This window comes from Daktulosphaira vitifoliae, unplaced genomic scaffold, assembly GCF_025091365.1.
Source record: "Daktulosphaira vitifoliae isolate Bord-2020 unplaced genomic scaffold, ASM2509136v1 Scaffold_1, whole genome shotgun sequence".
Lineage (NCBI taxonomy): Eukaryota > Metazoa > Arthropoda > Insecta > Hemiptera > Phylloxeridae > Daktulosphaira > Daktulosphaira vitifoliae.
Genome location: NW_026099572.1, coordinates 77037869 through 77051145, shown reverse-complemented (window position 1 = coordinate 77051145; position 13277 = coordinate 77037869). Strand labels below are relative to the sequence as shown.

Sequence of the window (13277 nt, the reverse complement as noted above, 5' to 3'; positions counted from 1 at the left end):
TATTAATTTTATGAAAAATGTTTAAATATGGTTACACTTGCAGAAGTAATGCAATATCAGAACACAAAATCTCTTGATCAGAATAATGCACCTTCATTTAAATCGCCCACATTTTGGTATACTTCAGACACAATTAATGAGTACATTAAAATGATAGTAAAACGGTCAGAAGGTGAAGTTTATGCAGTTGTCACTGATTTTATTGTAGCGTATCTTCGAGGAGGTTATCCAGCTGTAAGAAGATGGATAAAAAAAGATATTCACACAATAAAATTACTTTTTGTGCCCATGAATGTATATGAGAGTCATTGGATATTGACAGTGGTTAATATACCTGAAAAGACTGTGACATCATATGATAGTCTTAAGTCGTATGAGGGTCCCTATCCAATGGTATTAAAAAATTTCTTAATAGAATGGGAGATAGACAAAAAAGGAAAAGCTTCTACATGGACATTACAAATAGGCGAAACATCTCGCCAAACCAATGGACATGATTGTGGGCCATTTACTGTTGAGCTGGCAGAAAAAATGTCTCGAGGAGATACAACACTAATAAATGCAAATTTTATGCCTTTTATAAGATTAAGACACAAAAATGAAATTATTGCTGGCGAGCTATTCAATTAATATTTTTATGAATGAAATTTTATTTTTGTATTTTATATCAATTTTCTTAATATTCACTATAAATTGAAATTTTTATTTGTATACCACCAAACATTTTTTTACTTTTTCTATGTTTAATTGTTGTTTTGTTATTTTATTTTAATCTCATTTTTCTTTGTAACATTTCATTTAAGAAATTCAAATTTAATATAAATTTATCTTAACTGAAATAATTTAATGTTCTTTTTATGTGAATATACAAATATTATAATATAGTTATGGATACAATTAAGTTAAAAAGTCAGCCAATTATAAATTTTTAAATTAACAAGCGTATCTACTATCTTAACAACTTAATTTTAATTTTACTAAATGACGATTCATAAAGAATTTCATAACTTTTGTTTATTTTTTAAATACTATTTTAATTATAAAAAATTCTTTTCTGTATTTTTTATGAATGCGGTATATTGNAAATTCTTTTCTGTATGTTTTATGAATACGGTATATTGAATAGGGGTAACTAAACTTATTTGCTTATAATTCTCTAAACTGATAAACTATAAAATAAATTTAAAAATGAACTACAAGTTCAGAATTTTTCCGTTGTTATTATATTTTTGCTACGGGTATTTTTGTTATCTAAATGACCCAATGAAATCCAAATAATTTCTAGAAATCTCTGATAAAATGTAGATAAATACGTGTCGTCGAATCCTATCAAATTATCTTCAATTTTGTTATTTATTTAAAATACCATTTATTTTATAGTAAATAAATATAGTATATTATAAAAAAANTATATAATTGATAAATAATTTTAAAAATTAAAAAGAAAAATTATACATTTATTACAAAACAAATAAATACTTTTTTTTTCATCATATTAAATTTACAATACTATCTAACATAACACCAAATAGCTGCAATAAAAAGAAACATTTTCAATATTAAGAAAAAATAATAAATTATATTTTATTATAATTATGTTATTATTTTATAATAAATTAAGAATTCATAAAATGAATAAATTATAAAATTAACTTATGATTATGCTAATAAGTTTTAAAAAATACAATTATTTTAAGAATATAAGCCTTAGGTTTGATAATTTCTATTTAATTTTTCCCTAATCATAGAAATATTCTATGTTATACTACACTGTTAAAAATTATTAATATCTGATTAAAAATTATAAAAAAATCATAATACTAATATGCTAACTAATAATTTGTAATGTACTAGTAATCAAATTGTCTCATAATGATTGCATTTCCAAAGGTATCATCACTTTGCTGACTGCAGCAAATCTTTTTAACATTTCAAACTGCCTAACTGTATTTTCAACTTCTGATCGAATCATATTATTAGAATGTTGCAGGTCATCAAGTTCTTGATATTCTTGTGATTTTTCTGTTTCTAGTTCATCTTTTTGTTCTATTCTCTTAATACGGCAGCTGTAACAAACAATCAAAACTATATTAATGTTTACTTAGATTAATTTAACTGTAATTAATTACCTAGCCGCATAACCACGATTTTTCAATGTCCTTCGACGTTGTTTCATGCGTACTATTTGATCTCTAGTCAACCCTCGCATTTTTAATTGACGATTTAAATCTCTTACAGATATTGACACAAGCTCATCATCACTAATATCAAGTACAGGACTTGGAGACAATGGGGGTGGCTATTTAATTAAAAAATATATCTTTTATACATTAAGACAATATAAAAAAATTTTTTGTAAAAAAGCACTTACCAAGTATTCTCTTTTAAGTGGAGACATACTCATTAAGTATATATTTCCCTTAAACTTATAAAAAATGAATGAATAATTTACTTTGTAGAGATAACGTTAATAAAATTTATTTTTATTTATTTTAACTGATAATGCTATGAATTTTGTTCAAAACAATATTCAACAATGAAGAAGACTATATAGCTATTGTTTTTTCATACATTACTCCGTCATCTATGGACAATAATAAAGGAATGGAGTAAAATAGTGTTTAGTATAGTAAAATATCCTCACAGAGCAAAACTCATGAATCATCATGGATCTTAATTGATATTGTATACACTCCACTCCATGATGATTTTCCCTCGAGTTAGAAATACTTAAATTTGTTATCAAACTTCAGAAAAATATTAGTGAGATTATAAATGCTCTTATTTTTCAAAGAGTTTTTAAATTTGAAATGTTGAATTTATTTATTATATCGTTGATTACAACAAATATACGGATAAATAACGTCTTTATATATTCAAACATTAATAAGTTGTGATATCGTTTCAAAACATTTTTACATCTGTAAATCTAATTAGTTATTAAGTTTAATGTGTTAGTTATATTGATTAATTATTCTTTATTCCTATATTAATACTGTCATGGCTAATGACGATCAAAGTAAATACTTAAAAAAAGAACTAGTAAAAAGGCTGAAAGACGCTGAAGATTCTTACAAAGTTTTTGGCTTTTCTCATATAATAGTTACTGCTTCTTTAGTGGATATAATGGACAATTCTTATCGAAAAGGTATTGATGGTATGTATCGGAAAACTAAGGTTCATAGCCAGAACCTAGAAGAAGCAGAAAAATACCGTCAATTACTTTGTAAATTATATTTACTATACATTGAAAGAAGTTTAAAAGTTATAAGCTATACTGAACCTAAATTAGCTTCAATTTTAAAAGTTAAAATAGAAAGTCCTACACAAAGTATAAATGAAAAATTAATGAAACTGAGAGCATTGGTATCTGAAAAAACAAAACGTATTCAAAGCTTAACTGTCTTACAAAGTCGTTTAAAAACTGACACAATTTTAGCTGAGTGGGTGATATTCAAAGTGGAACCTATAGTACGAGAAGCTGAAAAAGATTTATCTGGTATGGAGAATATATCTCAAAATGCTATAATGACAATTTTGAATAGTTTACATCGTATGAAAAATGCTTTTCAATCATTAAAAGATTAGTGATTTTTTTTTTTGTAACTTCAAATGTATGGTGTAAATATATTTATGTAAGTAAATTTTTATGAATTGATTTTAATTAAAAATGAAAATTTTTACATGTGTATTGTTTTAAATTATTTTTACGTTATTGTACTTCTAATTTTAATTAACTATATTAGTATTTTGAAAATATTTTTAGATTATTTTATGTACAATTATTACATTTTCTAGATTAAGAGATATCAAAAGATAGTAGTAAGAATTTAATTAGACAATCTGATTTGTTAAGGTTATAGGATAGATCATTATCCCTTGCCCCCATAGCACTGATATTTGATGTTACTGTCATGAGTAGCCACTAATTTTTACTAAATGTATATTATGGAAAAACCACATTTATTCAATGTAATAAATAATAAAAAAAATTATGCACAACCATATAATGACCACTGTATTTTATGTCAATTTACATAGTAATTTAGATGCAAAAGATTTAGAATATAAATAAATAAAAATAAAGTACAAAAATAACTTAAAAAATAAATTACATTATAGCCTCAAATAACATATTTTAATTTTTGTGAATAAAAAAATACATTAGTAATATATTAAATATAATATTAATATAATTATCAACTAAAATAGTATAAAATGTACGCTTATTTTAAATAACAATCCTTAATACCTTAAAAAAAATGTATATGCAATAAAACAAATACAATTTAAAAATAAGGTTTATTGTAACAAATGGAATATTTTAAATTCAATGAAAAGGAAAGTAAATATTAAAAAGCACTTGAAAGTATTTAGTAATAATATTTTCATAACTTTAAAATAAGTTGTCAAATTAACTATTGAATATATATTCTTTTTTTATAATAAAATTAATCAAAACAATTTTTGTATCATTATTTGTAAAGTGGATTATAAAAACAGAAACTTTTTTAGTACTAAATTTTACTTATGCTACTCAAATATTATGGAAGATTTTAGTAAAACAATTTATAGGAATGAATCCACTAAATATTCATATAATATAAATATATGTTCAAAGGGAATAGGAAAACATTGTAGTAAAAAATATTATACTAAACACAAATATAAAATATATGTATATTAAAAAAAACAAGTTATGGCAAAAATTAAATGAGTATCAAACATCAACCTTATGTTTTACATTTACTTGAGTTTTTTAATTAGAAGACACAGCATCACCGACTCTTAAAACTTTTTGGCTGTTTTCAACAAAGTCCTAAAAGAAATAATAAAATTTGTTTATAATAAATTATTTTATATCATTGTAATTATGATTATTTACCATCAATTCTTTGCTCATAAAATACTCTTGGTTCACACCATCATTAAGGTTACAGTCTTCACAGAAACAGATGAATACAGTGTCAATGACCATCTAAAAATTATTAATTAGTTAATAATAAATATTACTAAAATAAATTTAAATAAAAAAAAAAAGTGATTCTTTAAAACTTAACTTACTTCGTACACAGATATGAAACAGTGGGCAACAAAATAAGCAAAAATACCAGCAACACTCAAAGGTGCCCACAAATGAAGAATTCCAGGCTTTGTCTAAATTAAAAGAAAATAAAAAAATAATGCTAGAGATTCAAATATTAAAAATAAAACAATTATATCACTGCTAATTATGATAACATATTATGTATGATGAAATGAAAAAGATATTATACAAATAATTTTTTTATGACATTAATTCAAATTTTTAACTATGCTGACCGATGTGATAAGATAATATAAATCAATCATAGATATTACTCTGAAATTTACAATTCAGAGAGGAATAGTTATGAATAGGTCTCACAATTATACCTTTTCTACAAATTTTGTTTGAACCACTTTAATGGGTTCCAAATTTATGCAACTTTGTCTTAGTATTATACAGAGTATAACAGGTCAAACCGGCAACTTTTATAACTTTTGCTATAATTTATTATCCCTATAATACATATGGGATGCACATAAAAACTAACTATTTTATAACAGATAAAGGGAGATAATACATGTATAACAAATGAAAATAAAAAAAAACATTCACATAAAAATTATTGTTTTAAGAGAAATTGAGTGGCTAGTGTTAAAAAACACACCTGTATAGTTAATCCATGATTCAGGAAATAAATTTAATTGAAAATTTAGTTTTATATTAACATTATTTTAGATAGTATATTATTTATTTCATACCTCGAGAGTCCAAAAACCAACAAGAACAGTAGATGTGACAACTAATACTTTTCCCAAAAACAAAACAAAATCACCAACAGAATTAATGGCAGAAACACGCAGTACATTAGATGTAATAATTTTAAATGCTTGTGATCCAGCTCTGCAGAAATTATCACCATAAATAGCTAAAAGTAAAAATAATTAAGCTTCCTTAAGTTGAATAATAAATAATTAGCATAATGTCAATATCTAACCGATTTCTATATAAGCATTTCTTGTTAAATATTGAATTAAGTCCTGAATATAATGGCAACAACATTTAAAAGCTTTATAGAACATTTTTAATACTTCATTGTCTGATTCTTTCAAGTGTTCATCAACAGCATTAATAATTGCTCTGATAATTTGCATAATAGTAATAATGAATGATCCCAAAGCAACAGAACCCAAATGATAGTTAAACAAATTACTGACAGATGTTATAATTGGAGAAGACATGTTATTTTTATTTCTTGTGAAAAACCAAGTAGCAACAGCTCCAGCAATTATCATATGTTGACATCCAATAATAAATTCAATAACCCATAGTAAGACAAGAACATTATAAACTCTTGCAAATTTCATGAGCATATCTTTTTTAAAATAAACATTATGGGCATCCTCAAAGATAGCATGGAATCCTGATCCTTGAATAAGTACAGCAAAGTAACTCCAAACAATTATAGCAATGCAAAGAAAAATAAATGTCTAAAAATCAATTTATTTTATACATTACTATATGAAAATATATTAAGTATCCTTATAAAAACACATACTACTAAAGGTTGAACAAGCAAAAGTGGCATGCTTTGAATAGCTTTACCCGCTTCTTTGAACAGTTGTACTACAAGTGCTATACGATCTCTCATAACAACAATTATCAACAAAATAATAACCTTCATATAACATACACAAAAAATTGTTAATTTTTTAATTTGTTATTACATTATATACTTACAGAAGAAATAGTCGCTATCAGTGCAAAATAAAAATATGTTTTAGTATCATTCTCTGTGACTTGATCCTGTATTTCCATGTTAGACTTTTGCTTCCACACATACCTAATTTAACAAAAAAATTTCAAATTATTACTTATAGAAGTGCAAAAGACTAATCTACTCCTAACCCAGAAAAAATTCATTACTATATACAATGTATATACATTGTATGTGAATTTTTCCTAGATCAAGAATTGATCAGTTTAATATATAATATGCATTTAACATTAAACATTATCTGAACAAATATTTTCAAAAACCTGTTTATTAATTTAAATTCAGTAAAACAAGCATAATTTAAAAACTTCTATCAAATATTTTTTTTAATATTTGTAGCCTTTAGCAAAAAAATACTTATGATAATAATATAATTTAGAAATATAAGATATATACAAATTAACCCTAAAACCTCACCAATTTTACAACTATAAAATAATACATAAAAATAAATTAATGACAAAATATTAATAATTTTTAAATGCAAAAAAATGTGTATACACAATATTTTGAAATTATTAGATTAAAAATACATTTTGAAAAAAAAATGAAGATAGACAATTAAAATATCTTTGGGGAAAAAATTTGATTTGGATATTTTAAGCAAAACAAGATTATAATTTATATTTACCATAAGAAAATTGACCCAGCAAAACTTACGACAATGACACTGATAAGAACAAACCAAACAACTATTCCAGCAACAAATCTTATTAAAAAGACAATTAAAATTGTGAATACTGCAAAATAATATAGAATTATCATATTATTAGTAAATACATAAATATTAATTTTTTATTAATATTTCTTATTAGAAGAAATAACTATGCTTATTAAGTGTTATAAATTATAAAATGTATACAAAAATTATTAAAAGACTTTTCAATAGAGATGGAATGCAAAAATGATTATACGATTCCTGTATTTTTAAGAATTTTTTACATAATAGATAAAATGTATAGGGTATTTAGTAAATAAAGAAACAGATTTCTATTGTTCTCTCTGGAATAATTGACCCGTTTCCTTACTTTTGGAACACTCTGTATATTAAATACAGGTTTAATACAACCATTAAAAGGTATGCCTTTTTATAAACCACATGATATCCCACTAATAACATTTATATTTATCTAAACATCAGTCAAATTCTAACTTTAATGAGGTTTTAATTTAAATATGTTTTTACTTTAAATCCTGCAGATTGATAATATTAAAATTAATTACAAACAATTTCTTTAAATTATATAATAATTTCAAAAAAATGTAAAATTACTAAAAAAGTTTTATTAGAAAGTGTGTAGCATCTAGATTTTCATAAAAATCATATAAATTACCCATTTAAAACTACTCAATGAAATTAATTGTATAAAATCTAATAGAAAAATGTTATCACAATGAGGTTGTGGCACAATGTGGGCGTGGCATAGTTTTTGAAAGTATTTCAAATTAGTAAAAATTAGTATTAACATACAAAACAATAACCAAAAAAAACATAAGCTAAAATAAAATTCAAAAACTTATCAGCGATGAAATTATAGGTGTAATATTATTGGAATATTTCTAAATATTAGTATATTATAAAATACTATAGTATATAACAAAATATGATTAATATATGGTTCTAAATATTTCAATTGTAGCATCTATTATAATACCAAAAGTTACATAGAAATGATTATTACGATTTTTATTGTAATTATTTATTACAATATTAATACAAAAAAAACCCAGCACAGGGGGGTTGCGGCACAGTGGTGACGTGGCATAAATGGATCAAGTATCATGATATCTGACAGTGATTAAAATCACTATCAAAAAATAACGCTTCGATGCAAATCTTTAGATAGTGTTTAATTTTAAAAAATTGGTGGATTATTCTAAAAGCTACATGATCTGCTAGTTCATTATTAATATCCTAATTAAGATAAAGTATGTCGAATGAAAAAGGGGTTATCAAAAAATATTATTTCTCATAAAAAAATAATGTTGATCCATACACTTTTCATTATGTCATAGCATTATAAAGTTAAAAATGTAAAAAAAAAATCGAGAATTTTCACACAAAAATAGCATTCGGTAGCCATTTTCACCGTAAAGACAAAATAAAGTCCGAAATTTTTTTTTTGCATAATAAAGTATATTACATTAGCTTTAATTTAAGATATATATAAAAGTGTCAGACTTTCCGGAACACTTTCAAAAGTTACATTGAAATTGTAAAAGTGTGAACTTTTACTTTTACTTTTACTTAGTGTGACAACTTTTTTGTGAAAAAGTTGTCATTTTAAATCCCCCCCTGTAAGCAAGTAAAGGGTCACATATAAAAAAAAAATATACCAAATGAAAGGTAATGATATCATGCATCTATATAAAAAATTTTTTATTGATTCGGTTATTTTTAAAAAAGTTATAGCAATTTTAAGTAAAAAAAATTGAAAAAATTTCGAAAATTAGCGATTTTTAAATTTGTAATTTTTTTTGGAGGTTTCCCCCATTTACGGGGAACAAGAGAATTTTTTTCAATTTTTGTGGGTAATGTCTTCGACTAGATACGATTTGTGATCTTTTGACGTATCATTGAAAGAAATCGGTTTGGTAAGAGCTGAGAAAAAGTGGTGACAAAAAAAAAAAAAAAAACACATCTTAGTAAAACCAATACCTTCTCAGCTTCGCATCGAAGCTAAAATAATGATTTTAACGTAATTTTGAGTTTTTATCATAAATGTCATGTTACTTTTAAATCCTCATAATTTTTTTTATTTAATGATATCAATTTCAAACTTGCAAGTTAAGCAAAAAAAAAAAATTTAATTTAACATTTTTAAGTTAAAACTTTCATAAAAATCAACATTAAAAAATAAAAAAAAATAGGTATATCACAAAAAATTGAACAGAAATTTTGCACAGATTATTTTTAACATATTAAAATCAAAATAATTTAATATGTTAAATACTTATTTTTAATAATAAATTAATAATCTCATAAACAAAGAGACTATTTCATATTGAATTTTTAATTGGGGGAGGGGAATTGTGAACTTAACCTTTTTATCATAACTTTAAATAAAAACAAAATTAAAAAAAATAAATTCTTTTTAAAAATATTAATGATATCATAAATATTTTTTTTTAAAGGGGATTCATTCTGTAATAACTCTATCTTAATACACCAATGCAGTTTACACTAATTTCTTAAAAACACTATCAAATAAGTTTTTGTGTAATTTTTTTAATTTTCCAATTATTACATAAAAATTGTAGGTTTTTTTTTAACTTTGATATCCATTTTCACCACTAATCTAGATATCAAATTTTTTTTTCAAATTTAACTTTAATATAGAAACGTGTCAGTATTTCAGAAATATTTTCAACAGTAAAGATGAAAAAGTTCTATTTTCTATACGCATATGAAATGTTTTGAACCCTCTTGTATAAAGGAAAATAGTGCAAAAAGTATTGGAGAAGTATTTATAAATAAAATTGTTTTGACCCATACATTTTTCAAAAACTTACAGTAATATACAGTTAAAAATATGAAATATTAACTCAAGAATTTTAACACAAAAATAGCAAATTTTTGTAAATGGTAGCCATTTTTACCACAAAGACAAATCCAGAATTTTTATTATTTCTTTCAAATTGAAGTATATTACATAAGCTTTAATTTAATAATTTTTAAAAGTTAACTTTTCATGCAAAAGTTTTTATTTTGAATTGCCCTCTGAAGGTAGGTTAAGGATCAAATTTTCAAAAAACTTATTCTAAATAAAAGAAAGATACTTAAGGTATTTATACAAAAAAATTGTTTTGATTTATCCATTTTTTAAGATATTATGGCAATTTTAGTTTTTAATGAAAATATTTTTAAAAAATGTAGAAATTTACAGATTTTAGAAATTGTAATTTCTTGAAGGTCTTCCTCCATTTTAAGAAAAGAAAGAAATTATTTCAATTTTTAAGGGTAATCAACTAGCTACATTTGTGTATAGTTTAGAAAAATCAATTCAGTGAAAGCTGAGGAAAAGTGGTGTCAAACACATTATGGTAAAATAATACCTTCTTAGTTTTACATTAAAGCTAAAACTAAATTACAATCTAATATTCATCTTAAAAAAAATTTGTATTATGTATGTAATAATGAATGGCAAATTTTAATTGACTAATACAGTTATTCTAATAATTACTTATTTTCATTTTATACAATTATTTAATTAGGAATAAGTTAATTTTAGATATTACATGAAGTAAAATATTTTTAAAAATATTTACCAAATGCAAAAATGCAAAGATAGATAATATCCCATTTTGTATGTTGTAAATCTTGAGTTATTTCCTAAAAAAAAAATTTTGATTTAATCAAATTAAAATATATACAATATGTATAAAATATATAATAAGTATCATAAGTTATATTACTTATTTATATAGTTTTAAATGGAGCAAAAATTATGTTCTAAATAAATTAAGCACCAATTTGTATTTAGTTATGAAAAAACTATTTTAATGATTTATTTTATAAATTTTTATTTAAGTTGAATCATTATTAGAGTAATATTTTGTTTAGCATACAACTTTAATATACAATACTTACAGTAAACAAACTACCAACAGCTGAATTTTTCAAAATATTGTTAATTGCTGTTTCATTTCCTTTAGGTATACATCTCTGTAAAAATGTTTGGCTGTAAAATTTAAGCAGAAAATAAATTACTATTTATAATCTTCATTCAGCAAAAAGAAAAAAGAAGACATACTACTCAGGATAATCAGAACAATTAGACACACATTCCCGCTTTATATGTTTCAAATCCGCTATTTTGAAAATTGGAGCATCAATTTTTAGGAATCTATAAACATTAGTTTTATTTATTAATTCATAATATTAAATATATTTTTTTTTTTTGCTTTATTAGTCCATTAAAGGCCATAGCGGCCTCCTCTAAGGAGGAGATGTCTTAACCATTTATACTCCAAGACGGGTGGTTAATCTATCATCGGAGAGAGGGATGACAACTCCAAATACCAAACTGATCTCTCATTTGGCAAATGAAGCCATGCGTGACAGAGTTTCAAAACAAGACAGTGCACATCAAGCACTTCCGCGTTACCGACTCGCCCACACAGTCTCCACGGTGTAATACAATTTTTTATTACTAATAACTATTTACTTTTTGTCAGATAAGTCATTTCTTGAACAAGAACTTTGATCCTTAATTTTTTCTATATTTATTTTTGAAGAATCTAATTTTTCATTATTTACTCCACAAATATATCCACACTCATCAAAGCCATTAAATAGACGCCTGACATCACCATTAACTGAACAATATATCACTAACCCAAACTAAAAAAATTATAATACTTTAATTTAGACTAGCTAAGTACTAAAAATAATTACAAACCAAAGTCAGAAGGACAGCTAAGAACAGCACCAAAAATGCACAATCGGTACATGATCTTCCTTTTACAGGTCCTTTAAAATTAGCCTATAAAATAAATTGAACATTTAAAATAAATAATAATTTTGACAGTAAAAATATAATAATTTACATAATTAAACATACCTTCGCATCAGGAGAGGGTTCAACCCTTTCTGGTGAACTACAACAGTCTCCCATTTTGACTAAAATTAATAAAAATATAAATAAGTATCATCAGTATTAATATTAATTTACTTTAAAAATAATAATAGTAAAATTTATTAAAAAAAATTTTTTTATTTAATTTAAGTGATTTTCGATTAAATTTAAATAAAAAAATTAATAAGCTCTTTCCTCTTAGTGTACCTATAGTACATACCCAATGTAAACAAACATAACATGCTAGTAATTCTATTTTTAAATCGCTATTCTTTCAAATAAGGATTTCCAAAGTAGTATTTATCAATATTTTTTCATTTTCAGTTATTATAAAATCAGTTGTGTAACAGAGAGCCACATTTCTCAAGATATTATTTAAAAGGTAACGACACTTTATGAAATAACTAATAACAAATAGTAAAAGAAAATATGTTTATAATTATTTTTTAATTGTTTAAATAATTTAAAAAACTTAAAATTTATCATGTCTAGATAAATAATGATAATTACCAATTTCTTGATACTGTAATTTAAATATACTTACCCGCCTTTTGAGCAACAAGTTAAATCGATTAAAACTTTTTATATAAAGTTGTAATACAATATCACGAAGTAACCGAAGCGCGTCACCCTACACAACAGAGCTAAGCGGTACTAACACCGAATTGTTTGTAGTGGGGCAGCGTAAAGCGGCAAGCGGCACGAAAGTTATTTAACATTGATTGAAACGGCGCCTATAAGTTTGGACGATAAATCTAAATTATTATCTTTAGAATTTCTAGCAAACAACGCGATTTTCGTGGGTAAATCAATAAAATTATAAAATTATCTAATTTCAAAGAAATTTGTTTACGAAATTGAAAACAATATTATAATTGACGTAAACGCAAACGCG

General features: G+C 23.9%; 2 protein-coding genes across 3 annotated transcripts; both read right to left on the bottom strand.

Moving 5' to 3' along the window:
• Positions 1 to 1409: 1409 nt before the first annotated feature.
• On the bottom strand, positions 1410 to 2723 carry LOC126896977 (transcription factor MafK). The gene is made up of 3 exons (XM_050670258.1): positions 2372 to 2723; positions 2130 to 2299; positions 1410 to 2066 (listed from the first exon to the last, which is right to left on the bottom strand). The coding sequence occupies exons 1-3, from the start codon at positions 2402 to 2404 to the stop codon at positions 1868 to 1870; spliced, it is 402 nt and encodes a 133-aa protein (XP_050526215.1). The 5' UTR covers positions 2405 to 2723; the 3' UTR covers positions 1410 to 1867.
• Positions 2724 to 3992: 1269 nt separating this feature from the next.
• LOC126896976 (choline transporter-like protein 1) lies at positions 3993 to 13277 on the bottom strand. 2 transcript variants are annotated; one of them, XM_050670257.1, is made up of 15 exons: positions 12927 to 13277; positions 12368 to 12426; positions 12206 to 12289; positions 11972 to 12147; positions 11558 to 11650; positions 11395 to 11485; positions 11073 to 11136; positions 7435 to 7543; positions 6767 to 6869; positions 6585 to 6704; positions 6024 to 6516; positions 5788 to 5954; positions 5065 to 5157; positions 4886 to 4978; positions 3993 to 4819 (listed from the first exon to the last, which is right to left on the bottom strand). In XM_050670257.1, the coding sequence occupies exons 2-15, from the start codon at positions 12419 to 12421 to the stop codon at positions 4760 to 4762; spliced, it is 1800 nt and encodes a 599-aa protein (XP_050526214.1). In that variant the 5' UTR covers positions 12422 to 12426; positions 12927 to 13277; the 3' UTR covers positions 3993 to 4759. The 2 variants fall into 2 exon arrangements, with proteins under 2 accessions (XP_050526214.1, XP_050526213.1); XM_050670256.1 differs by lacking the exon at positions 12927 to 13277 and adding an exon at positions 12603 to 12639.

What these genes read in the sequence shown, in the direction of transcription:
- LOC126896977 (XM_050670258.1), bottom strand. Translation starts at nt 2,404, where the DNA reads ATGAGTATGTCTCCACTTAAAAGAGAATACTTG. An exon ending in CACTTAAAAGAGAATACTTG is followed by an intron (nt 2,300 to 2,371) that starts GTAAGTGCTTTT and finishes TTAATTAAATAG; the next exon opens with CCACCCCCATTGTCTCCAAG. An exon ending in AATCGTGGTTATGCGGCTAG is followed by an intron (nt 2,067 to 2,129) that starts GTAATTAATTAC and finishes TGTTTGTTACAG; the next exon opens with CTGCCGTATTAAGAGAATAG.
- LOC126896976 (XM_050670256.1), bottom strand. Translation starts at nt 12,624, where the DNA reads ATGTTATGTTTGTTTACATTGG. An exon ending in AATGACTTATCTGACAAAAA is followed by an intron (nt 11,651 to 11,971) that starts GTAAATAGTTAT and finishes TAATGTTTATAG; the next exon opens with ATTCCTAAAAATTGATGCTC. An exon ending in AAATGCTTATATAGAAATCG is followed by an intron (nt 5,955 to 6,023) that starts GTTAGATATTGA and finishes TTTTACTTTTAG; the next exon opens with CTATTTATGGTGATAATTTC.